Source organism: Giraffa tippelskirchi, chromosome 4, assembly GCF_054371585.1.
Source record: "Giraffa tippelskirchi isolate mGirTip1 chromosome 4, T2T-mGirTip1v1.2.pri, whole genome shotgun sequence".
In the NCBI taxonomy this organism is placed as follows: domain Eukaryota; kingdom Metazoa; phylum Chordata; class Mammalia; order Artiodactyla; family Giraffidae; genus Giraffa; species Giraffa tippelskirchi.
The window spans coordinates 188,914,839-188,941,439 of record NC_137278.1 but is presented as its reverse complement, the minus strand read 5'-3'; the positions used below and the strand labels follow the sequence as shown (position 1 = coordinate 188,941,439).

The 26,601-nt window shown below is 44.0% G+C and overlaps 1 protein-coding gene, 1 long non-coding RNA gene and 1 other non-coding gene across 6 annotated transcripts in view; 2 read left to right on the top strand and 1 right to left on the bottom strand.

The window, feature by feature from the left end:
* Nucleotides 1-14,796, top strand: part of PTPRO (protein tyrosine phosphatase receptor type O) — a 262,085-nt gene extending 247,289 nt beyond the window's left edge. For 2 of the 4 annotated variants that reach the window (XM_081589156.1, XM_081589158.1), the window contains 4 exons: nucleotides 3,206-3,360; nucleotides 6,580-6,715; nucleotides 12,133-12,253; nucleotides 14,640-14,796. In XM_081589156.1, the coding sequence (XP_081445282.1) occupies nucleotides 3,206-3,360; nucleotides 6,580-6,715; nucleotides 12,133-12,237 (396 nt within the window). In that variant the 3' untranslated portion in view covers nucleotides 12,238-12,253; nucleotides 14,640-14,796. Of the gene's footprint in view, nucleotides 1-3,205; nucleotides 3,361-6,579; nucleotides 6,716-12,132; nucleotides 12,254-13,496 lie in introns of all 4 variants that reach the window. The other 2 variants (XM_081589157.1, XM_081589155.1) reach the window with 1 other exon arrangement.
* The window catches only part of LOC145545212 (uncharacterized), a 28,941-nt gene continuing 2,430 nt past the window's right edge, over nucleotides 91-26,601 (bottom strand). The window contains exon 2 of the long non-coding RNA XR_014081946.1: nucleotides 91-1,024. This is a non-coding gene — a long non-coding RNA (uncharacterized LOC145545212). The remainder of the gene's footprint in view (nucleotides 1,025-26,601) is intronic.
* Nucleotides 16,528-16,599, top strand: TRNAG-GCC (transfer RNA glycine (anticodon GCC)). The gene has a single exon. It is a non-coding gene; the product is annotated as a tRNA-Gly (tRNA).

The window sequence follows — 26,601 nt, the reverse complement described above, 5'->3', positions numbered from 1 at the left end:
AGTGACATCAATTATGATATGATTCATATTATACTTCTTGTCCTTGATCTTAAATGATGACCTTTCAATGACAAACGTGTGAAGGGCTTGAAGCAGAAGAATAAAATGTTTAATGACAGATTTTTCTGGAAATATTTTTATAGTCACAAGCATCTGGTCCCAGAGCGCCCCCTTTGGGCCATAAATATACAGAATCTAAGTTTTAAGCTCCTGCAGTGAATGCTAAATTGAAGACTGTCATGCTATTGCTGATGAATAGATTTTTTTTACTTTTTTTTCACTTTTGGCTTATACACTTCTTTATCTCCTCCATACTTCTGTATGGAATCTTTCATAATACAACCAGATAAAATTACCTAAATGAGAAAACCAGAGACATTTTGGAATGGCTAAGATGTAACCAGTAAGGTTTTCTCATTTAGTCAGGAAGGAGAAAAATGACTGTAACACACAATTTATCACTTTCCAGTACTTGAAACTTGGCATGAACTGAATAATAATTGGAAACTAAAAACCAGCAAAAACTGGTTGGTTCCCATTGACATGTGCCTTGCTATTGAGCTAACAGGAATCACCCATCTGATGCAAAGACATCTGCCTTGCAGCTACAGAGAGACAGACGGCAATTTAAAGATTTCCTATTTTTGAACCACTTGCATAATTTAGCTGGATACCTTGTCAGATCAACCATAGGAGATTTTGTATATATTCTATGTATATATAAAGATGCAGATATAAGATTGTATATATTTATATATATGTATGTGTATCCTATAGTGTACAAGTCTTGTGCTCAGTCTGCAATCTTCATTTGAAAAGAGCATTTTCATGAACTTTTCTGGCAACCACAGCTATGTGGTGATGAAGTATCCTTAAATCCTCCTGCTGTTGAGTAATTCATTCATTCTGCACAATTTATTCTGCTTGAGTTGCTTTCTTGCCGTACTTCCTGAAGACAGTGGTGAAGCTGGCCAGCGTCTTTGCAGATTTCATGCTTCAGGTATCCAAGACAAAGCCCTTGAACCTGTGCAGAGAGGGAGGCATTGAATGTGGCTGGGATGTGTGGCCTTAGGCCAAGCAGACAGTGGGTCTAGTTGAAGTGCTGATACATATATATATACAAATATTAATTTTATTTATTCTTATTTATTTTTATAATTTTACCTCACCTAAGACCACAGACTCTTTGAAATTCATTTCTCTTTAATACCTGAAAACCTAAACTTTATATCCAGACAAATTCTTCCAAATTACAATGTAATCCATCTCCTGCATGGATTCAAGAGTCTTAGCAAGTTTGGGAGATGGAGGATGCATTAGATCTTTCTGAGGCTTGGATTTGGAATATTTCTGATAGTTGATAACAAGAGCAGAATAAAACTTTATGCTTATAAGGTAGTAGGGGCTAAAGCAAGTAATTCTTGAAGGACATATATCCTAGTTGTTATTTACTCAGGTCAGAGAGAATAATAAAATGTTTGATGTATGGGTTCATATGAATAGGAAAATATAGAAAATATCCACTTATTGGGATTCCCAGAACCACTCACTAAAACGCACCGTGCTGGGGACTTCCCTGGTGATCCAGCGGTTAAGACTCTGCGCTTCCATTGCAGGGAGCACAGGTTCGATACCTGGCTGGGGAACTAAGATCCTGCATGCTGCCCAGCTGGGCCAAATAAATAAATAAAAAGAGAATGTTTAAAAATAATAACAATTTTAAGAAAAGAAATGCACTGAGCTGGATGAGAACGAGTGGCAGTAATTACATAGCAGTACGCCTGGAAAATCCCATGGACGGAGGAGCCTGGTAGGCTGCAGTCCATGAGGGTCGCAAAGAGTTGGACATGACTGAGTGACTTCACTTTCACTTTTCACTCTCATGCATTGGAGTAGGAAATGGCAACCCACTCCAGTGTTCTTGCCTGGAGAATCCCAGGGACGGGGGAGCCTGGTGGGCTGCCTTCTATGGGGTCGCACAGAGTCGGCCACGACTGAAGCGACTTAGCAGCAGCAGCAGCAGCAGTGATGAGACCATCTAACAGAAACCACCCTTCACAGACACACTCACACTTAATTCTCACAACAACCCTTGTTAAAAGTATCATGAGACCCTCTTCAAGTAAGAGAACACTGGTGATCAGTGAGTGCATCTTGTGTTAGGTTCCCCTAGTATCACAACCCAAGACAGGGATTGTCACACACAGAGTTTTTTGAAAGTGTAGTATTGGGTAAAATCCGTACAGGAAAAGGGAAGCAGAAGAGGACAGGAGAGCTGTCCTAGCCTGACATTTTGCTCCCCAGTATCTATCACAAAGGGGCTTCCCTTGTAGCTCAGTCAGTAAATAATCTGCCTGCAGTGCAGGAGACCCAGGTTCAATCCCTGGGTTGGGAAGATCCCCTGGAGAAGGAAATGGCGACCCATTCATCCTTGCCTGGAAAATCTCACGGACAGAGGAGACTGGTGGGCTGTAGTCCATGCGGTTGCAAAGAGTTGGGCACGACTGAACAACTAACACTTACTTACTTATCCATCACAAAAGGAAAAGGGGACGGCAGAGGATGAGATGGTTAGATAGCATCATTGACTCAATGAACATGAGTTTGAGAAAACTCCAGGAGAGAGTAAAGAACAGAAGAGCCTGGCGTGGTCCATGGGGTCACAAAGAGTCAGACTTTGTGACTGAATAATAACAACATCCATCATTCAATCACTGTGTTCTGCCCTCAGCCTGGAAACCTGACCTCTTAGGCACTTTCCAGCAGGCAGCTCCCTTTAGTGGGAGACAGCTGTGAGGGATAGGGCTGCAGCCAGATGCTGCTAGCAGCACCAGGGAGACAGAATGGATAACATGGCCTAGCGGACCCAAGCTGGCCACCAACCGCATCTTCCAGTGTTTAATCCATTGCCCAGAACTGATGTAACTTCTGAAGGGCAGAATGAGGATGCAAACCCTGATCTGCTTAAGCTCTTATCATGACCCAGGCATGGATTAGCCTATTTATCCTACTGTTTGAAGCTTTATACAATTAGTATTTGTTTTTCTCAAGGCCTGCTTTGTGCCGGACACAATGCTGAGAGCTAGAAAGGGAGGTGTGTTGACCAGGAGTGGAATGCAGCCTTCCCATCACTCAAGAGCTGCCGCGGAGGCCTGAGCCATCCTAACGGTGGACTGAGAGATTAACGCTTGTTTTTCTCCCAAAGGCTGATGAGATGCAGGATGTGACGCATTTTAACTACACTGCGTGGCCGGATCATGGGGTGCCCACAGCCAATGCTGCAGAAAGCATCCTGCAGTTTGTACACAAGGTCCGACAGCAGGCTACGAAGAGCAAAGGCCCCATGATTGTGCACTGCAGGTAACCTCCTCAAAGGTGCTGACTGTTAGAAATCATGGAGGGAATTGCCCATCATTTCATAAACCTCTGGTCAGATTGAATTAACTGGTCAATGAGTTATGATTTTTTAAAATTTAGATGGTGCAGAAGGAGGTGGGGGGTATTCAGGATGGAGGGGGACACATGTCTACCTGTGGCTGGTTCATGTATGGCAAAAACCATCACAATATTGTAATATCCTCTAATAAAAATATTAATTTTAAAAAATTAAAAAAATTATGACGAACGAAGTCTTACTAAATACATGATTTACATATAATATGGCTATCTTAGGGCTTCCCAGGTGGCTCAGACGTAAAGAACACACCTGCCAATGCAGGAGACACAAATTTGATCCCTGAGTTGGGAAGAGCCCTTGGAGAAGGAAATGGCAACCCACTCCAGTATTCTTGCCTGGAAAATTTCATGGACAGAGGAGCCTGGCAGGCTGTAGTTCATGGGGTCACAAAAGAGTCGGACACTACTTAGCGACTAAACAACAACATTGTTTATCAGAGGTAGCAGTGAGACAAAGATGTCAGAGGAGGCGTTGGCAGTCAGTAAGCCTGGATCTAGCACTTGGGGCTTTGTGAGCTAGAATGGCTAACTGTGTGTGTGTGTGTAGGGGTGGGTGGGGTAGGGGGTGGTAGTATGTGTCTCCCTGGAAAGAAAAATGCTTCATAAGCTACCAAGTTTCTGACTAGGGAGGCTGCACTTGCTGTCAGTCATTCCCAGGCCAAAAAGCTTTGCTTCACCGGATGAGGTTACCTAGTCTCAAAATGCTTCCTTCCAAGAGCAGAAAATAAAGCTGCTCAAGCCTGGGGTCAAACACATGGCCTCCTTTCACGCAGGGAGCAGGTACAGTTCTGGATGTGGCTTCACGAGTGTTCATCCAGGCCCAAAAACATTTTCCATGAGAAGATAAGAGGGAAGAGTTGTCTGGTAGAAAAAGCAAATCAGGGCTCTGAACTTACGGTTTTTCATGTTGGATTTCTCTCCCATCAAATGTCACAAGTAGCTTGTTTTTGATAGCTTTTGATTTCCTTTATCTCCTGTGTGCATGTGCATATGTTGGGAGTCATGGACCCTCATGGACTGTAGCTCACCAGGCTCCCCTATCCATGGAATTTCCCGGCAAGAATACTAGCCATTTCCTTCTCCAGGGGGATCTTCCTGACCCAAGGATCAAACCTGCATCTCCTACTTTAGGAGGCATATTCTTTACCGTCTGAGCTACCAGGAATCCCTTTCTTTTTCTCGTATTTCCTCATAATTCAGAGTTCAGAGTCAGCAGGCACTTCAGCCCCTGAGTGATTGGAAGGAAAGGAGAGCTGAGTTTATCTGTGACACTGGGGACTGTGGTGATGAACTGGCTAGCCTGAATCACCCCACTTCCCTCTATACGTGGAGTCCTGGGACTTGAGGACTGAAAGACACTGGATCCAAATATTAAATCTGAGTTCGAGGCAATTATCTCAAAGATCCCTGGGCGACTGCAGCAGACCAGCACCCACCAGCAGGGCAGACGTGCTTTAGGAAGGTCTGAGATGGTAAACTTGACCTAGGGCTGAATGGCCCCAGCACTAGAGCTAGAGTGTGGGCATCTCGGCTAGACTTGAAAGCTGGGCAGGAGGGCTTAACTCTGAGGCTCCGCAGAAGGCTGGAATTGTTTACATGTATCAGCTTCTTGGGCTTCCCTGGTGGCTCAGTGGTAAAGAACCCGCCTGCCAAAGCAGGACACGTGGGTTCAATCCCTGGGTTGGGAAGATGTTCTGGAGGAAGAAACGGCCACCCACTTCAGTATTCTTATCTGGGAAATCCCATGGACAGAGGAGCCTGGCAGGCTACAGTCCATGGGGTTGCAAAAGAGTTGGACATGACTTAGTGACTAAGCAACAACAACACCATCTCCTTGAGGGCTGGTTCCTGCCTGGTTCCTGCTGGTTCCAGCAGGTTCCATATGAATCCTCACTTTCCTAAGGAATAGAGAGCCTGGGGGCAGGAGGGCCAGGGGTGGCCAAGGCAGACCCACAGCAGTCTAAGGAAGGGAGCAGGGATAAAACTGTGAATTAGGAGACACATCAACCACAACTGCACACTTAAACATCAGGGAAATAGTTCACTTGTATCATTTTTTTTAGATTCCTCGTATAAAGGATGTTATGCAATACTATTTACAAAACAGAAACAGACTCACAGACTTAGAGAAATTATGGTTGCCATGGGGGAAGGATGAGGACAAGGGACAGTTACAGGGCAAGGGAGTTTGGAATGGGCATGTACACACTGCTATATTTAAAATAGATAACCAACAAGGTCCTACTGTATAGCACATGGAGCTCTACTCAATGTTATGTGGAAGCCTGGATGAGAACGGGAGTTTGGAGGAGAATGGATACATGTATATGTATGGCTGAGTCCCTTTGCTGTGCACTTGAAACTATCACAACATTGTTTATTGGCTATACTCCAATATAAAATAAAGAGTTTTTTTAAAAAATAAGGGCTTCCATGGTGGCTAAGTGGTAAAGAATCTGCCTGCCAATGCAGGCGACATGAGCTTGATCCATGATCCAGGAAAATTCCAAATGCTGAGGAGAAAGTAAGCCCATGTGCCACAACTACTAAGCCTGTGTTCTAGAGCCTGGGAACCGCAACTATTAAAGCTGGCGCACCCTAGAGCCCTTGCTCCACAACAGAAGAAGCTACCACAATGAGAAGCCTTCAAACCACAACTCGAGAGTAGCCCCCACAACCAGAGAAAAACCCGTGCACCAATGAAGACCCAGTATATAGGCAAAATCAATAAATACGATTATTTTTTTTAATCATTTAGATGGGAAATATTGTCAATTTTGTCTTCTCTTTTCTCAATGATGGTATGTATAGTTTTGGTGGATTTTATCGCTAATTTGTTTCCAACAGTGTAGAAAGTGAAAGTGAAGTCGCTCAGTCATGTCCGACTCTTTGAGACCCTGTGGACTGTAGCCCACCAGGCTCCTCGGTCCATGGGATTCTCCAGGCAAGAATGCTGGAGTGGGTTGCCATTTCCTTCTCCAGGGGATCTTCCCCACCGAGGGATTGAATCCGGGTCTCCCGCATTGCGGGCAGATGCTTTAACCTCTAAGCCACCAGGGAAGCCCCTCCAACAGTGTAGAAGGGCAGTCTATAAGTGACGTGATATCGGAACCTCTTTTTCAGTGCTGGAGTCGGTCGGACAGGAACGTTCATCGCCCTGGACAGGCTCTTGCAGCACATTCGGGATCATGAGTTTGTTGACATCCTGGGGCTGGTGTCAGAAATGCGGTCATACCGGATGTCTATGGTACAGACCGAGGTAGGACCAAATCATAGGTATTTTTAAATTTGGGCTTGACTGAAAAACTTCCCACTATTCAATCTCATATTTGAAAACCGTTGTCTCCAAATGTTTTTTGCATTTGCTGTTCCTAGTTTCTTATTGTGCACATTCAAACTGCCCCAAGGTATAAAAGAAACAGATAACAGTCTCTAGATATCCATTCGGTTTATAGTGTCTACGCTTTTATTGGTGTTCTATGCCCTCCAGTAAGCCAGAGCACATGGATGTATCTATAATGGAATAAAACCTCTTTGAACAGACCAAGAGTTCAGTGAGGGTAACAGCCATCTGGGGAAATGCCACCAAGTGGAGACTTTGGAATTGGTGTGATTTAATTTCCATTTAAAATGCTAGATTTGATTCTGTAAGTTTGTCATTAGTTTGCCCTTCATGTGACTCAGTTCACTTGTGAGGATAATATGTGTTGCACGTGTGATTTCTGATGAGATAAAATCTTTATGATTTTAAGGATTTCCAGCCCTTCATTCACCAACACAGCCAGTCTCCTTGAGCTAAATGAATGGGTTCCTTATTGTAACAACACAGAGGCATCTCCAGAAATAGCCATCAGTGCTACATAACCCCCTCCGGGGGCCTCCTCTTCTCCCAAGCCCTTTCCTCCCGTGAAGCCTTTGAAATGCATTCAGGCTGGAATGGCAGCCTCGGCAGTTGCCCCTACATAGCATCACAGCCTCAGAGCATCAGTGGGCGTACACCTGTGTGTGCCCCAAACCAGAGCACAATAGCTTCTTGGTAATCTTAGTCACCCAGCCGTACTCGCAACTTCTAAGCTTCAGGCGAACAATAATAATCCTTCTTCTCTAGGAGTGTGCGTGGGAGGAACACTTGTGGGAAAAAATACAGCCTGGCCTGACTGCTGATTTCAGTTCCCAAGGGATTAAAGCCTGCCTACCTCTTCCGTCTGCTTTTCCCGCCAACCACCACTAGATGTCAGTGTAACGCAGAAGCCTGCTGTCCTGGCTCCTGTCTCAGTGCTTCCGGTTTTCTCCCTTTGCTTGCCCTTTCCCATCTGGCCGAGGTTCTACACAGCCATTCATTCCAATGTGTTTATTTCTGAGCTATAGCAACATCATAGCACTTTGGAAACAGTAACTCATTCGCGTTCAGATGGCTCAGGGTTGATTAGGAAACAAGATATCTATTAGTGTCCTCCTTGAGATCACTCACATCACACCCAGCCTGGCTGTCTTCTAATTTACTGCCGTGGGGACCTGAACATCACCTTGTTATCATAAGTTTAAAAATGTCCTGGTTTCCCAGACAAGCCCACCTACCTAGTAATTAAACATTGCTTTATGAATCCATCCATATTTTTGATTTTCGCTTCCATAAATCCATATGCTACTATGTGATTAAAACTCCCTGTTACGTATATTAATCCCCAAGCTTCAAAGGGCCACTCCTTATTTTAAGTATTTTGGATTTGATGAATTGTCTGCCCCCATTGACTTAATTTATACCTTTTATAATTTTATAGACTGTGATTATAGCCTGTTAGCTTTCAACTTTCCAACAGCAGAATCTTAATCCCTTTTTAAAAACTACCTTCACATCGCAGACCCTCCATCTGGTTTCCAGCATCATTATCCTTCTTCAGGTGTGGACATGAGACAAGGGCTGCCACCACGTGCCTTTCTGCAAAGCTGAGAAAAAGTCTGATTTCCTCCCTAACTTTCTTTCCTCAAATTTTGATTGCTGCTTTGTTTATGGTAGTATTTTAGGTTGACATCTCCAGGGAAGAAGGTCTTTTTAAAGAATGATATCCCTTCCCTGAACTCACATGGGAAAATTCAAGGTCTGCAGAAGAGGCAGAGGTCACCACGGGTCACTTATTTTTCCCAGCTGTTCCAGTCCACTCTTAAGTTCCCTCAGGATTTTGCTGAAATCCTCTCTAGTTCAAGTTGTTTGTTTATGTCAACTTCATCGTTAGTCATGTCTGGAACATCTTGTCCATTGATTTACCTCTGTTTTTCCTCATTCCTATGCTCTTTGTGGTTCAGCCTGTAACTTGAATGTTAGGATTTTTCCTAACATGCTCCTTGAGCTCATTCACACCACAATTCTGCAGCCTCCTAGTTTACTGATGGTAATAAATAAAAAGAGCAGAGTAAACAATTATTTTTCTTCAGCATCCCAGAGCTCTTCTTTGACACTAATGGTTTTCAAGAGGCCAGAGTAATTCTCCAGCTGAGTCCATGTAAATACAGAAACCACAGTGCTGTGTACAGGTTACCTCCCAGACTAGTTTCTGATTTTTCTAGGTCCTCTCAATGGCCCATCACCCCAACCCCTCTACAAAGAGCAGAAGTCACTGATTAATTTGACCATGTCCTCAGATGCACGTTTCAGGTGCCTGCTGCATGTGCTGTATCACGATGAACCATCCTCCTCTTTCTCATTGTGTGGGTCCCCACATGAGAGCAGAGAGTAGGATGGTCAGGTCAGACTCCGCAAGAGGCCTGGGTCCCAGCTTGACCACCACACAACTCACTTGCCCTCTCAAAGCTCCCATTCCGATGAACAGATACACACAGATATGTAAAATAGATAACCAACAAGAACCCTGCGAATAGCCCAGGGAACTCTGTTCAATATTGTGTAATAACCTATAAGAAAAAGAATCTAAAATAAAAGACATAGATGCATGTATAACTAAATAACTTTCCTGTACATCCAAAATGAACACAACTAGGGCTTCCCAGGTGATGCTAGTGGTAAAGAACCCAACTGCCAATGCAGGAGACGTTTAAGAGTCTCGGGTTCAATCCCAGCATTGGGAAGATCCCCTGGAGGAGGGAATGGCAACCCACTCCAGTATTCTTGTCTGGAGAAACCTGTGAACAGAGGAACCTGGTGGATTACAGTCCATGGGGTCGCAACGAGTTGGACACAACTGAAGCGAATTAGCACACATAAATCAGTTATGTGCTCTGTCAGTCAGTCGTGTCCAACTCTTTTGACCCCATGGATTGTAGCCCATTTTAAAAAGTTAAAAAAATTTTTTTAAAAAGTTTTTTGAACTTCCTATTTCTCATCTATAACACGCAAAGGACAACATCCACGAATTGTTTGTTGTCAAGTATGTATCAGATGAGCCGATACCATCAAGGTAAGTGCTCTGAAACTGTGAAGTGTGGATGGCCTTCACCTCTCCTGGGCTCTCTTCTGTTTTTATCAAAGGTTTTCTTTCATTTTCTTCTAACAGGCTTTCTCTGGAGGTCGGCTAGGTAGGGCCTTGCTTTGAGCCTCCAGACCTCCTGATAGGCAGCTTAGATTTCTCCTGAACTCTCAGATATGCGTCTGTTAATTGTCTTTTGTTTACTTTTCCAATGGCCCAACTACTTTATTTATTTATTCATTTTTGACACAAAGCTTCACCACCGCATCATTATGGGTTGAGAAACCAGGCACTCTCTGTCTTTATCAATGCCCCGTGCTTGACTCAACACCAGAGACCACGGAGGGATATGTCATAATGAGAAAGGGAAGCTCAGTTACTAATGTGATATTGTCATGAAATAAGGGAATATATTTTCCCCCAATCTAAAAAAGAAATACATGTGAGTCAAAGCCAGGGAAGTCTAAAGTCTTTAACCTTATCATTTGTATGAAGTTGTCAAACATAAGACTCTTTAAAATCCTGTGGATATTTTAACTGGTTCTTATTTAAAGATTATTTTTAATGGTACGACTTAGAGAGACAGTCTGGGCAATAAGGAAAAGGAAATGGGATAAAGATAGCTACTGTCAACATTTTGGTATTTGGAAAGATTAAAGGCAGGAGAGGGGGGTAGGAGAGGATGAGATGGTTAGATAGCATCACTGACTCAATGAACATGAATGTGAGCAAACTCCGGGAGACAGTCAAGGACAGGGAAGACTGGCATGCTGCAGTCCATGGGGTCACAAAGAGTCAGACATGACTTAGCAACTGAACAACAGCAATAACAACATCTCGGCCTTAGTCAAGTATAATGTTCACATAATTGTACTCATATGCTCTATACACATATCATAATTTTACATTCTGATTTTTCACTGAATATTTTGCTACGTGTATCATCCCAAATTGCCTAAAACTCTATAAATCTCATTTTAAAGACTGAATACTCCCTCACTTTAGATATATCATTGCTTATGCAAAACATTATCCTTTTTCTATGACATTAAATTGTACTCCTTCCTACTTTCTTACTTGTATCCATCCACACAATGTCATTTATTAGCATTTTATTAATTGTACCTCCACCAACTGGTTAAAAATGGCTGCTTCAACAAACTCAAATCATCACTGAATGCTACTTTTTCTTTAGCTTTACTCACTTCGTAGATTAAAAAAAAATAATTGTTTTAGTTTACAATTTTTTTTTATTACTTGGCCATTTTTTTGTATATGTTTTAATATTTTCTCAGTTTACTTCTAAAAACATTTAGTAAGTACAAACAAAGTGCTGGGTGTTAGGAATAAAAAAGACCCAGTCCCTGCCTTTCAGGAATATTTGGTCTGGTGATTAGCATATTTTATTTGCCAATTTAAGTGTGTGTGTTACTGACGTGGATGAATTTTAAACAAAGATAAAGATATCAACATTTGTCATAATTCTTGAAAATATTTTTCCCTCTCAGTTTCTAGTTTGCCTTTATTTTATTCTTTTTTCTGCTTTTTACATACAACAGTTTGACATCTTTGTTCTAATTTATTTCATTGTTTAAAGTTTAGAAAGCCCAAGGGCCTCCCTAGCAAGCCAATGGTTAAGACTCTGTGCTTCTGATGCAGGGATGTGGATTTGATTCCCTAGTCCGGGAACTAAGATCTCATATGGGGTACGGCATGACCAAAAACAAAAGTTTAGAAAGCCCTTCCTTAAAGTAATCAGAGAAGAATTAATCTATATATGCCTTTATATTTTTATGGCTTAATTTATTAAGCTTCCTGGAATTTATTTCAGTGTATTATGAGGCAATGTGCAATTTTTTTTTAAAAATAGCCCCGTGATTTACTGAGTGAATATTCATTGTCTTTAGCATTAAGTAGTGATAGTCTAAACCCTATTATTAAACAAAATATTTTTACAGTTGATTCTCTTGGATCTTCTAGTTTTGAAATTGTGTTTTACAAATAATGAAGATTGTTTCCTTTGACATTCATCATAGTATTTAATACTTCCATAGAATTAAAATATTATATTTTTGCACAAAGATATCTTTTTTTATTTTTGGCTGTGCCGCATGGCATGTGGAATCTTAGATCCCTGACCAGGGATGGAACCCATTCCCCCTGCAGCTGAAGCACGGAATCTTAACCACTGGCCACCAGGGAAGTCGTTGCATAAAGATACCTTGCTCTAAAACATCTTTGTCTTTTGCTTCAGGAGCAGTACATTTTTATCCATCAGTGTGTGCAACTGATGTGGGTGAAGAAGAAGCAGCAGTTCTGTATCAGTGACGTCATCTATGAGAATGTCAGCAATTCCTAGCTCAGAATCCCAACAAGTAAGTAGAGAAGATCGCGTCATGGGCACCCTGTCTTAGAACAGTGAGAGAGGATGTGATGGGATAAAGCAAAGGCGGCAGCAGCTATTTGCACTGACTCTGCCCCCACAGAGTTGGCCATAGGGAGAGACACAGTAGCAAATCTTAGAGCTTCAGTGTGCCTTGGCTGGTGAGTGTGCAGGAGCTTCAGCAACTTATAATGATTGGATCTCCATTCCCTCCAGCCTGAACCTTAAATTACTCTGATATTGAATCCGTGCCTGAAGATCCAGTCAGGATATAACCATCCAACCCTACTTGCAACCCACTCCAGTATTCTTGCCTGGAAAAATCCCATGGACAGAGGGGCCTGATGGCCTACAGTCCGTGGGGTCACAAAAGAGTCAGAAATGACTTAGCGACTAAACCACCATCACTAGATACTTTATGCAAATATTTTGTTGACTACAAGTGCCATAGAAAGAGTTACCAAGGAAATATGAGCTGATGTCAACACGCACAAAGAAGAAAAACAATATTGACAATAGTCTCAGGTTATCGGAGTTTGGAAATGCCTTGATTTCATCTATTATATGAGCAGTTACTTGAGGACATCCTGAAAAAATCATACCACAGCCAATGCCTTATTCTCACATTTTCCTAGTAGATCAGATTTTGGAGGTGCAAATAATTGTGCCTAAAGTAACAAATAATCTTGTAATTCAATTTGGTAAACAGAGCATGGCGTGTGTCTGAATATATTGGTATTGGGGGCACCATTGACAGGGAGAGAAAGGAGAGGGGTGCCTTGTGGAAGTATGACAGGATATGGACCAGTGGGTACCAGGATAGGATTAGCGTTGGTCCTTTACACCTGTCAACAAAGAGAGACAGGAAGCATGAGGAAGCAGGAAGCATAAAGAATAAGAGAAGACACGTGTGTGTCCTAAGTTGCTTCAGACACGACTGAAGGCTCTTTGAGACCTCATGGACTGCAGCCCACTAGGCTCCTCTCCATAAGAAGACAGAGACAAATTTGCAAGTAGAGGGAAAGGCATTCAGAGCCATAGAAAGGAGGACTTACACAGAGAAAGATGCACAGATAAACCCACATCCTCATGGGCTGTGGGGTTGAGTGTAATGGGAGCTAGTGATGGAGTCAGGAAGTGATCAAAGCCCTTCCAGCCACAGGGTTGTTGATGAGTGGCTTTGCTCTCCCAGGCTACTTACCATCTCTCTCTCTCTTTCTCTCTCTCATTCACAGGACAGAACATGATGTGTACCCATCCCCCTTTGCTCCCAGAGTTTTCTAGGGGGCCCTACTATCCATTTGCTTAAAAAGAGCCCCACTTTGTAGTATGTGGCCAAGGAGATAATTTATCTCATATGAGCACCGGGAAGACTTAGCCTTAAAGAGCCTACTGTGTCTTTTGGACTCTTTCACTTCTGGACATTCAATAATGGACTAAATTCGACCAAACACCAGAAAGGTCCAGATGCTCTGCAGAGGGCAGGCAGCACAACACTTCTGAAGAGTTTCATTGGCCCTTTGCTGGTTGGGCTAAGTTTTTTGTTGTTGTTTTTAAGTGCAATAATTTTTGTACCTGTGTGTTTTTATCAGAACATTATCTTGTTTTCTGCCCGCACTGTTGATCAAACTCATAGCCCAAGAAGGAACAGATATTGTTAGTGTCACATGATACCTCATTGTTAAAAAGAGACATGGCCACACATGAAGAAATAGCACCTCTGCTTCAAGGAAGTTGAACCAATCATATCTGTACTGCAACCCAGGCTATTGATCAGGATTGGGGAGGGTGGATGGGGGTAGAAAAGGGGGGGTAGATCTCCCCACGGATCAAGCACGTATCTTTTCCAAATATGAAAATTTGTAATTCAGCTTCAAAGTAGAGTAGAAAAAATATTGAAGTCTTAATTGTTCTAGTTTTTTAATTTTTTTTTTCCTGATTAACAGTTCAGTGTTTCTTCCTTGGCTCTCTTGGACTAATATCACTGTCCAGATTCTTTTTCAACCAACTAGATCTTATTCAGAAGACTCTGTGAGGTCTGACTCTTTAGATTCTGTTGCTATCTGGGCAATCTTGGTGCCTAGATTTTGCATTCTTTTTTCTGTTGACCTGCATTCATGTAAAAGCTATTTCTTTGCAAGCTATGAACATGCACTTTCCCCCAAAGAGCTGGGAATTTATGAAGTTGTGGCAATGAACTACAGCATGCTAGGACAATGATTTGGCTACATTTGGGGTGGGGTGGGGTTAATATTGTCAAGCATCTCTCTGGATTCCGACAGAGATCTCTTTCTGTTTTGTGTTCCTTTGGGCTGTCAGTTTCATTTTAACCCATGTAACTAGCAATGCTTTATTCTCTGCATTTTGTATAATTACAGTACATGATGGTGTCTTGTGACATGAACTGCTGTCAAAATGGACACAGAAGATATCTTGAAGCCTGTTACTTTGTGTCGCTTTCCTGAGAAAGAAGAGGTGATGGATACGCAAAGGAAAACACTTTGAGTTGAAAGTAAACACAAGCTGGCTGCCTCACCCGGGGTGTCCTGAACTGTCCTGTGTGTGTTTCAGGAGGCTGTGTCCCCCTGTCTGTGTATCCTTCCCTCGCCCTGGCTCCCCCCTATCCTGAGAACCTTCAGGAAGCCAGGTACATGGTATCAGTTTCGTATGTGATCAATGACCTTAGTGATGGTGAAGGATGCCAAGGAAACAGCTCTGCACCCCAGTGTCTCTTGTCACTGAGAAGGCCCGGCCACAGCGGAGCTTGGCACAATCCTTTGCGAGACCTGGCCAGAGAGTCTCAGGTTGGCATCACGAGGGGAATGGGCAGAGGTGGTCCAGACCCTGCAGGTTAACAGCTTGGGTTCCCTGGGTGTTTTCAGTTTTGACTTGCACTCCCCTCCTCCCCCTTCTCACCTCCCCACTGCCACCTCCTTCTCTTCTCACTCCCACGCCTGAGGTCCCTTCTTGGACATGGTAATAATGTGTCGCTCCACTCCCAGGAGCTAAAGAAGAGTGCCAAGTGTTCATGTGTGACTTCCTCAGGTGTTCGCACACAGACAGGTCAGGAGTGAACTGTGCACCCTTGGGTGAACTGATAAGACGCCTGCAGGTACTAGTGTATTCCCCATGCTCACAGACTGGAACTTTACCTCCCTGAAACTTAAAGCGCTTTGTAAATATTTTATGAGTGTCTTGAGCACCCCTTCTTGGTAGGGATCAAATAGTTCCAGATCAATTTTCCTGAAAGAGAAGATGAAGTATCCAGAGATAGAGGGAAGATTCAGCGAAAACTCACACCAGCTACTTTACCAGATCCTTCGTTCAAGGGTTTTCACAGCCGTCACTCTGTACACCCCTGGTACACCAGCGCTCCTAAAATTGTAGAGTTTATGGTGGGAAAAGCATCCATCCATCAGAAGACATGGATTTTCATCCTATTAGGGGACTTTGAAATTTATCTGTCCTGAGTCTCCATTGATGAACTGTGGAAGTGCCTACTAAAAGCGCCGAATTTCACAGGTGTAAAGGGTATCAGATATGATAATTCATGCAAAGATGCTTTGTATCTTTTTCTTTCTTGTACCCTAGGGGATTCTCGAACCAGCTCAATTTCCACTCTAGGATTCAACTTTAAAAATTCAGAGCAGAGGCAGCCAGGGCCTCTGTGTTATTAACTAAGGTGTTTTTTAATCATCCAAGTACTGCTACAGCACAGTGAATATGGAGGCATTAGCACACGTGGTCCACAGTAGCCTACATGGTGCTTAGAAAGAGCTGAAGTTTCTGATTTTACATAAATAGCTTAGAGAATATCTTTGCAAACCACGGTTTCCCAACATATTTATGTTACAACACATGACATAAAACTTTTTGCAGAGGGGGTGGGGAAAAGTGAAGAGAAAGGAGAGGAAATAAGATTTCAAACTTAACCTTCAGTGATAAGCCTAGATATTTGGCAATTATTTCTTTATAAAAATCACGGTGTTGTAAGTTTGAAACATATCAAAAGTGCAGTGCATCAGTTTACTTAAAAAGTCAGTAGTGTCAAATGTATTTTTTGGGCAACAGATTTCTCTTTCTAAGTACATTCTGAGTCACATAATTTTGGATTAACAAGACATTTAACTTTGAGTGATACTGAGATCAAATTTCTGGGCTGCAAAAGCCAATTTCTGAAGTTAATTGAGAAATTACCTCGAGGCTCTAATTTATAAATTTAATATCTAACACCAATATATCCATACCTACACATTATATTAGTCTTCCCTTGTAGCTCAGTTGGTAAAGAATCTGCCTGCCATGCAGGAGACCCAGGTTCAATCCCTGGCTTGGGAAGATCCCCCGGAGAAGGAAACGGCAACCCACTCCAGTATTCTTGCCTGGAGAATCCCAGGGACAGAGGAGCCTGGCAGGCTACAATCCATGAGGTCGCAAGAGTCAGACACGACTTAGCAAATAAACTAACACCACACATTATATGTCTTTATTTAACTTGCAAAGGAAGGAAGGTGATAGATGGCAACCTTTTGCTATGTTCTAATCCAGGATTTATCATTTTCCACTACAAAGTCAACACTGCCCCTCAAATTTAAAATGAGAAAATTTAGTAAGTTTTTTTTTTAAGTTCCTATAAAATCTTTAATCAGATTTTATAATCTCCCCCCTTTTCTAAAATCTGTCCCTGCCCCTAGAAAGGTGATACATCTCTCAAACAAAGCTGGGGTGTCAACATGTAAAGCAGGGGCTGCACACTTTGAGAGTTTTTTTGCAAACCTTATGAGAGCTGCTGGCTAGGGGATTGGCTCTCAACCAAGGAGGTAAAGTTACTGAATTCATAAGAGCCAAAATCCTCCCTGCTTTCTAGGAGGCCTTCCTTTCCTCCTCGGGAAATGTCTGATGTAATGTGCTTCAAACTAGCTGGCTGCATTCCTAGCTCACAGATCACTCTCCTGGGGCTTGGCATAGGCTCAGAGCTCAGAGTCCATGCCCAGCTCTGAACAGAACATCCACTTTGGCCAAAGGGGTTAGAAAGCAACAAAAACCTAACATACACCAACTCCTACCTCTACCTCTGGTTTTTTAACCATCCTGTTTGGATGCATTTGAAGGAAACGTAAACCATCATCTCTCTAACTCCTAGCCTTCCAGAACAGCAGGATTTTTGTTTGTTGTTTTCAGTTTCAACTTATGCTTATCACAAAACCTGATCCTGGTGGGCCACTCAGTAAAAGATGGATGACCACGTATAGCTCTGGGAGTTGTATTATGAGGGACATGAGCAAACTGAAGATTGTCCGGGGAAGGTCACCAGAACCCTGAGTGATGCTGAAGGCAAAGGTCATGACCACCAGACCTCAACTGCCTGAGGCCATTCAGCCTGGAGTCAAGGATGAGTCACTAGTTTGTTGAATCATTTGTTAAACAAATACGTGTTTTTGTAATCACTTTGAATGAACCGATCAATCAACCAAAGAAAGATTTTTTGATTACTTAACAATACTCAGGCACGAGAGCACAAATCTAGAGAAGGGCATGGCAACCCACTCCAGTATTCTTGCCTGGAGAATCCCATGGACAGAGGAGCCTGGTGGGCTACAGTCCATGGGGTCGCAAAGAGTTGGACACGACTGAGTGATCTAGCTTGCACGCACAGCACAAAGGGTTGCCATAGGCTAACGTGGAAAAATATGTTATGGAATCAGAGTTTGTTGTTGTTGAAAGGACTAAGAAAGCAATTAGACAAATGAAACAAGTTAGACAAGTCTTTTTCTACATTTTTCACTTGTGTAGCTCAAATGTTGTCAATACATCTGTAATCACACCAGGAATGGTGTGATTGTCCTAATAGCTCATAGGACAGAAACACCACATTCACATGGCTTTCGTTACTTATCAGTCACCACAGACCCTGACATGCTTTTTCTTCATGAGGATCAGCAAACCAGCTTAGTCTCCTACTCAGAATCAGACTACTCTCCACCACATCCCTGGCAGATGGCTAATTCTTTTCTATGAACCACTTCCAGTATGCTTCTGGAATTGCCATCTCTAGGGTAGCCCATCGCTCCATTCATCAGAAAGTGTTTCCTTCTCTTGCTTACACATCTAAGGACCTTACTAACATTAAGGGTGTCTGGCTCTATACCTCTTATGGAGAGAGGTGTGAAGTCCGAATCCACTTTCCCATTTTGGCCAAAGGGCACTGTCCAGGTTACCTTGACAGAGGCTGACCTTCAAAACATTCCATTTGAGAAAAACAGTAAATTTATAGCTTTCAAAGAAAATTATTTGTTGACTCAACATCCCATGCTAGGCACCGTGGAAGCGACTAGGGTTGTGACATAGAGACAAGGTCACTTCTTGGAGGAGTTTACATTCTAGCAGGTGGAGTCAGTGGTAAAGAATCTGCCTGCCAATGCAGGAAGCTCAAGAGACATGGGTTCGATCCCTGGGTCTGGAAGATCCCCTCGAGTAGGAAATGGCTACCCGCTCCAGTATTCTTGCCTGGGAAATCCCATAGACAGAGGAGACTGAAAGGCTACAGTCCATAGGGTAGCAAAGAGTCACACACCGCTGAGTGACTGAGCCTGCAGACACACAGGAGGACATAAGAATGGAGAGTAAGGGCAGCAGAGTAGTACAGATAATGTGATCTGTGCTCGCTAAGTCACTTCAGTCGTGTCCAACTCTTTGCAACCCTCTGGACAATAGCCTGCCAGGCTCCTCTGTCCATGGGGATTCTTCAGGCAAGAATACTGGAGTGGGTAGCCATGCCCTCCTCCAGGAAATCTTCCCCAACCAAGGATCAAACCCAGGTCTCCTGTGGCAACTGCATTGCTGGTGGATTCTTTACTGCTGAGCCACAGGGGAAGCCCACAGATGATGTGATAGAAATACATAAAGCAGAAACTCTCGACCCAAGAGCACAGGTGATTTCTTTCTGGAAGGGTCAAGAAAGACTAGACTGCCATATTAAAGTATTTAAGACTACAGAGCCACATTAAGGGATGCTAAGGCTATACACTCTACTCTGCAACAGCAAGCATTCATAAAACACCCACGCCATCCATCACCTGGGCTCATATGGGTAACCAAACCTCCAAACCCGCCTTCTGAAGCTTTTCTTCCTGGCTGACTCTCAAAATGACAATTTCTTTCCAGGACGCCACAGACCGCTCCAGCTCATGCGTTTTCAACAGAAGCAAGTGAGTTTGCAGTCACTGCAAACATAATTGAACATACTGGGAGTCACATTTCCCAGACACTTAAAGTCAGTTTTGCTCAATGGAAGGAAGGAAGAAGTACTAGACTCTACTCCCTTGCCCCTGGGCCCCGAAAATCAGCCTGGAGGAATCCTGCCTACCCCTCCCTCCATCTGCCCTCCCTTTACTTACGTATCACCTCCAGATAAACATTTGTTGTTGTTTAGTTGCTTAGTCATGTCTGACTCTGCGACCCCATGGACTATAGCCCACCAGTCTCTTCTATCCATGGAATTCTCCAGGCAAGAATACTGGAGGATATTGCCATTTCCTCCTCCAGGGGCTCTTCCCAGTCCAGGGATTGAAACTGCATCTCCTGCTTAGCAGGTGGATTCTTTACCACTGAGCCACCTGGGAAGCCCACAGGTAGACATGGTGGTGGCAAAAAGATGGAAGGGGGTTGGGTCCCTGAGTCGACACCTGGAGAAGTCCCTGCCTACACTGGCCCATGACGTGATCCAATAACACATTTCTACTGTGTCGTCATGAGGTTCCAGAATTGTTGGTTATGGTAGTCAGCATGCCCTTAACTAATATGGCAGCACAGGGATAACTTTCTCGATTGTGTTCCATCTCAATTATGGTGGGAGTTTCTCAGGGCAATGGTGTGTGACTATCCAATAAAATTTGCAGAAGACAGGTTAAAGGTGTCACAGAACAGAGAGAGGGTAATACACAAGGCAAATAATGACTCAGGAAAAGGTCACCACAACCGTGATGCTTCTTTTAATAAACTTTTCTATGGAAATACATGTACTCTTCTCCAGAAGTGGTTTTCCTCCAAGTTAGAGCTCTCCTTCTCTCTCTCTTTCTTTTTTGTCCCTTTCCAAAACCATAACAGGGCTTCCCTAGTGGCTCAATGGTAAAGAACCCACCTGCCAATGCAGAATACATGGGTTCGACCTCTAAATCAGGAAGATGCTCTGGAGCAGGAAATGGCAAACCACTCCAGCATTCTTGCCTGGGAAATCCCATGGACAGAGGAGCCTGGTGGGTTACAGTCAGTAGGGTCACAAAGAGACACAACTTAGCGACCAAGCAACAACAACAAACCCTATAACAAAACCATTACGTAGGAAACCCACTTAAATTTTTCAGCCATAGTTAGGACTATGGGCTTTGAATCTGATTTCTGGGTTTCAGCAAAAAATAGGACCCTGGGTGGTTCTACCTCAGTGAAAGATCAGATGTACAAGAGGCCATGAGGCTTGGCACATGGGGAGCTGCTGAGCCCGGGTGTCATGGTGAGTCCAGGGCTGTGGAAAGGAGCTCAAAGCCAGCTGACACAACCTAATTTTCTTCAGTTCTAAGAACGCCAGAAAGTCCACCGGGCTGTTTCAACTAAGAAAAGTTAGCTGCAACCACTCCTGCCTTTACGAACGCAAACAACGGGCTTGGAATGGTTCCTTCATGTTCAAAACCAACTAAATCACATTCTCGCTTAACCAGCAAACTTGGGAAGCAGGACAGGACAGGACCTAGCAGTATAGCAGATGAAGCAGTTTAGAACCACAGACTGTGGTTGGAGAGAGACTCGAGCTAAGCCTCACCCCCTGGCTATGACTCAGTGGCCTCATCTGTGAAATGGACGTAGTGATGGTAGCTTTTTCTCAGGGCTTCAACAAATAAATGAGATGATGTGCAAGGGGCTGAAAACCATTCCTGGAATGACTTAATATGTTACATGGCTCTCCGGGAAACAAGTAAACTTACCATCTCCAAGGGCCCTCTTGGAATTCTCAAATACATTTGATAAGAGCGTCTAAAGCTGGTGCCTATGCTGGGCTGGCTCAGTGCTCCCAGGGTGACACCTGAACCACCCCGCTTCCCTCCCACTCCCAATAGTCAGGGAAACTTTGGGTTATAAAACAGGTCCAGGTTGTGACCCATAGACACGTGGTGCCAAGCAGGAGCCGATCCTCTGGATCAGAGCCCTACACCACCCAAGCCTGGCTTTTCAACTGTGAATATCCGCTGTCAAGTGCATCACGAAAACCACACAAGCGGGTTTCCCAGAAAAACAATGCCAGTGCTTGGTCCACATTCAGCAGAAAAATCTGCAGTAGTAGTGCAAGAAACCTGTGCAAATCTGTGGCAGTAAAACCCTGTCTGAAAAGCCAGCTCCTTGTTCTGAAACAAAAAAGCCAATTTGTAATTACAAACATCGATACCCAAACCCACCTGGGCAGGGCTAACAGTGAACAGATGTCCCTGGTGACTGTCACCAAATCGCTCTGAGAACTGGCTGTCTTGTTCATGTGAGTGAGGGAAGTGAGTGAAAGTCGCTCAGTCGTGTCTGACTCTTTGCAACCTGGTGGACTATACAGTCCGTGGAATTCTCCCGGCCAGAATACTGGAGTGGGGAGCTGTTCCCTTCATCAGGGGATCTACCCAACCCAGGGATCGAACCCAGGTCTCCCGCATTGCAGGCGGATTCTTTACCAACTGGGCCACCAGGGAAGCCCAAGAATACTGGAGTGGGTAGCCAATCCCTTCTCCAGGGGAACTTCCTGACCCAGGAATTGAACCAGGGTCTCCTGCATTGCAGGCGGATTCTTTACCAGCAGAGCTACCAGGGAAGCCCTGTCTTGTTCGAGACCTGGAATAAGAAGAGCGTCTCCCACAAGGCTGGGCTAAGGGCTGCTTGCTGTGATGCCTGGTGGTTTGGGGACTCGGAGTGGCATGGTTAAAACAGTACAGACATGAGTCATGGTGCTCTGCCACCTAGCAGCCCTGTGCGCTTGAGAAGTCACCTGCTATCTCTGAGCTGAAAGTGAAAGTGTTAGTTGCTCAGTCATGTCCAAATCTTTGCAACCTCATGGACTATAGCTCACCAGGCTCCCCTGTCCATGGGATTCTCCAGGCAAGAATACCGGAGTGGGTCGCCATTCCCTTCTCCAGGGGATTTTCCCGACCCAGGGATTGAACTTGGGTCTCCTGCATTGCAGGCAGATTCTTTTCCATCTGAGCCACCAGGAAAGCCACCTATCTCTGAGCCTAAGTGTCCCACAAGACACAAAGCACTGTCTACTTTGTGGCATTGTGGGAAAACTCAGAACTGGTCATGTAAAGCTTAAACTGAGGGCAGAGTCAGCATGGAATACATGTGTGATTCTCCAAATTTCTCTCTCTCTGTCAGTACATTTAGACCACCAGACCCTCCCCCTCATTTCAGCACCCAGACATCTGCAGAGCGAGCCCACCCAACTGAGTTCTCATCACCGTGGGTGCACTGACCGGGAGACCCTCTCCAGTAGATGGGCTCCCCACACTGGTGGTACCAACCCTCTGTGCTAAACACTGCCACACTTGGCATCAGGAGCTCTGAAGGAGAGGCCTATCCACACATGTCTATCAGGGTTGTGGGACACTCGCTTTGACAAATGCTAAGAACAGTGGGACATATATGAGCAATTCTAGACAGCTGTTTTAATTTGCATTTTGTAAATTACCGAGGCATAAAATAACAATAGTCATTCCCTCAGTTTTTTTCCTGTTGCTGCAAGATAAATGAAATTATTTACCCAAACATCCACATTCTGCCCTATGATAAGATTGGTTTTAGAGACGAGGCAATAAACTAACTCCCTGTTGTTGTTTAGTCACTCAGTCGTGTCCGACTCTCTGCCACCCCAGGGACTACAGCCCACCCGGCTCTCTGTCCATGGGATTTCCCAGGCCAGAATTCCGGAGTGAGTTGTCATTTCCTTCTCCAGGGTATCCTTAGATCCAGGGATTGAACTCAGGTCTCCTGTATTAGCAGGTAGATTCTTTACCACTGAGCCAGCAGGGAAGCCCATACCACAGAAGAAATCGCAGCAAGTGTGTATCCATTCCTGGTTCTGCTGTGGCTATCGGAGGGAAGACTGAAATGAGGAACAGCTCGTTTTTCCCTGATATAATAGCTTCTGACATAATCCTGCTCCTAAGCAGTACAGGAGGGTGTTCTCTTTGGTGAGGGCAATTCTTGGACAAGGTCTTAGCTGTGAGCTACTAGCAGTCGCATCCCCCAACAGCAGGGGGATGAGAGCCTGTGTCCCGTGGGGGCAATCTGGTAGTGCATGGAGGCATCTGCTCCACTCTTCCACTCTCAGGAATTCCCTGATGCCCCAGAAAGCCAACGCTGTATGCAAAGCTCCAGCCTGAAGAAAAGATTCGCATCTTTAGATATCGGAGCAGAGGAGGAAGGCAGGTATCATAGCGGGATCTAGAAATAAAGAACTGTGAGAGGATGTCAATGGCAGTTATCTTGTCTCAGTAGAGCAGTGTTTTGCAGGGGTGATCAGCCATCTGAAATTATCCCAAGATGTAAGTGACTGTTGCAACCAAGCACTGTATTTCCTGGTCTAATTGTTGCTATGGAATGAACAGTTTCCAACCCACCTTCCTGCTCATCTGCAAGGGCCTTCATGGAGGAGGAACTCTGTGGAATCTGGACCAGTGGTTTCCAAATGAGGCTCAAGGTCTCCTCTCTGCAGCTTCAATGAGAGGAACTTTGAATTTTACCTGTTTTATACAGTGGGATACCATACAAAATCTCATATTTTAAAAAGATGATTTTTCAGCTTAACAGGTTTTTCATACACTGACCTATGATATCTGAGAGAAAAGATTTGCAGGATGTAGAAAAGTCTCTGAGTTAGATCAGATTTCAGTTGTTCCACTTACTCTGTGACAAGCTACTTAATTTATATCTGAGTTTCAATCTCCTCATTCACAAAGTGTAATATATGTGAACGTTTTCAGCACACAAGAGTTCACTTTCCGTTTTTCCTTTAAGAATAGATGAAAGGTAGGCTTCCCTGGTGGCTCAGTGGTAAGGAATCTGTCTGCCAATGCAGAATACACGGGTTCAGTCCCTGATCTGGGAAGATCTCACATGTCGAGGAGCAACTAAGCCCATGCACCACAACTATTAAGCCTGTGCTCTAGAGCCTGGGGGCTGCAACCTCTGAGCCCACGTGCTGCAGCTACTGAAGCCCATGCTCCACAACAAGAGAAGCCACAGTAATGAGGAGCACGCACACTGCAGCTAGAAAGTAGCCCCCACTATCCACAACTAGAGGAAAACCCTCACAGCAACAAAGACCCAGCATAGCCAGGCAAATAAATATAAAATACTTCCCAGATAGCGCTAGTGGTAAAGGACCCACCTACCACTGCAGGAGACATCAGAGACTCAGGGTCAATCCCTAGGTTGGGAGGATCCCCTGGAGGAGGGCATAGCAACCCACTCCAGTATTCTTGCCTGGAGAATCCCATGGACAGAGGAACTTGGCAGGCTACAGTCCATGGGGTTGCATAGAGTCGGATACTACTGACGTGACTTAGCATGCATGCATATATAAAAAAAGAAAAGCACACACAGTCCTCACAGGATTATAAACAAAGAACAGATGGGAGTAAAGAAGGCCTTAGTGTATGATACCAGTTCAGAGTAAGAAACCATAAAATAGGACAAGCTTGGAGACCTAGAGATAATAATCACTTACCATTCATGTGTGTGTGTGTGTGTGTGTTTTATTCTCGGATTTTTTGTTATCTGAAAGAGACTACATGTTCATTTGGAGGGATAAAAGGAATGACTGAAGCTAGAGAAATTATCTTCTACTCTATGGCCACACTTGAGGGACAAGGTTGACTGTTTCAGGGTCCAGGAGGTGGGGCAGCCCAGAAAAGCAGTAAGAGCTGGCCCAAGAGCCTGGGAACACAGTCAGGAAGGGAAGAGCCCAGGCACCCAGCCAGCACCAGGACCATCTGTGCCTGGCAGCAGCCCTGGTTCATTGCCCACTTGGTCACAGCAGCAAACTAGATGCAGTATGCCTAGGGCTCTTCAGGAAGCACGTCAGCTGTTAGAATATCTCCAGTGGTACAGAAGCCAGTTTTGGAACCTCACTCCCCTCGGAGCACCTGATAGACATATCTCACCTCAATTCAGGTCAGAGTCTAGAAGTATAGTTCTCAGTAATTCCTTTTATCTTATCAGAATTTTACTCGCTTTTTATCTGATAACCTTTCCCTCACAAATGTGATTTGAAACACCTGAACATTTGGGTATTAGGAGATATTTCTTTTCTTGGTAACTGGGTACCTCCTCCATCAAAAAAAAAAAAACAAAACTGAGGATTTCTTATAAAACTGAGCTCAGAGTACTGGCTTCTTCACCTTCTTGTCTGTCCCAAACACGCAAAAAAGAAAGTAACAAAGAGGCGAGGAAAAGAGGCTGTGAGTGATGTAAGGCCAGTGATGTGGTGCGAGACTGTGACGCAAGCTTGTGTGAGCCTGTGACGTGGTGCGAGGCTGTGAGGTTGTGTAGGAGTCAGTCCTGGAGAAGCATGCATTAAAGAGGGGACTGAGGAACCAAGATGGTGGAAACAGAAAGGGTGGGGCTCAGGGGTAGATGGGAGTTCTGACTAAAATTCCTGTCTGGGACACAGAACTGCTGGAAATAGACCTTCTCTGGAAATTGCCTATAGCAGCCATGGATTTTTGAGCATGTTATGTTTTAAATAAGGAAAAGAAGGTGGTAAAATGGTAACTACTTGCTACTTTCTCCTCCTGATTCACCCCCAGGGGCACTTGACACAACCTTACAAAGATCTCTGAGTAGACTAACGTAAAAGCATGTCTTTTGGGAAAAACCAAATGTCACTTGTATAAAATCACAGTCTCTGAGAAGTCAGCACTGATTTTTGGTGGTTTTAAGACGTAATTTTGCCCCATAGGAGACCAGTAAGACTAATCCCAGGGATAAATACAGCAAGTTGCCAACAGTTCTTCGGATTGTATGTCCTCTGACGGCAGAGGCTACCTCTAGGATTCTCACTGACTATGCAGTTCTTAAAGCAGACCCTTATAAAATCTTTACTGAGCAAATATTGTCTTTCCCTATTCAGAAACAACCAATCTTTATAAAAATCCATGTGAGTCTGTACAACTTTCTAATATTGTTCCATGTAAGCATTGGGAAGAAAGAGACCAGAACCAGCCTCATGAGATCTTCACTCAGCAGCAACACAGCCTCTATAAAAAAGGGCTAAATGTAAATTCTAGGACTGACAAAATACAATAACTG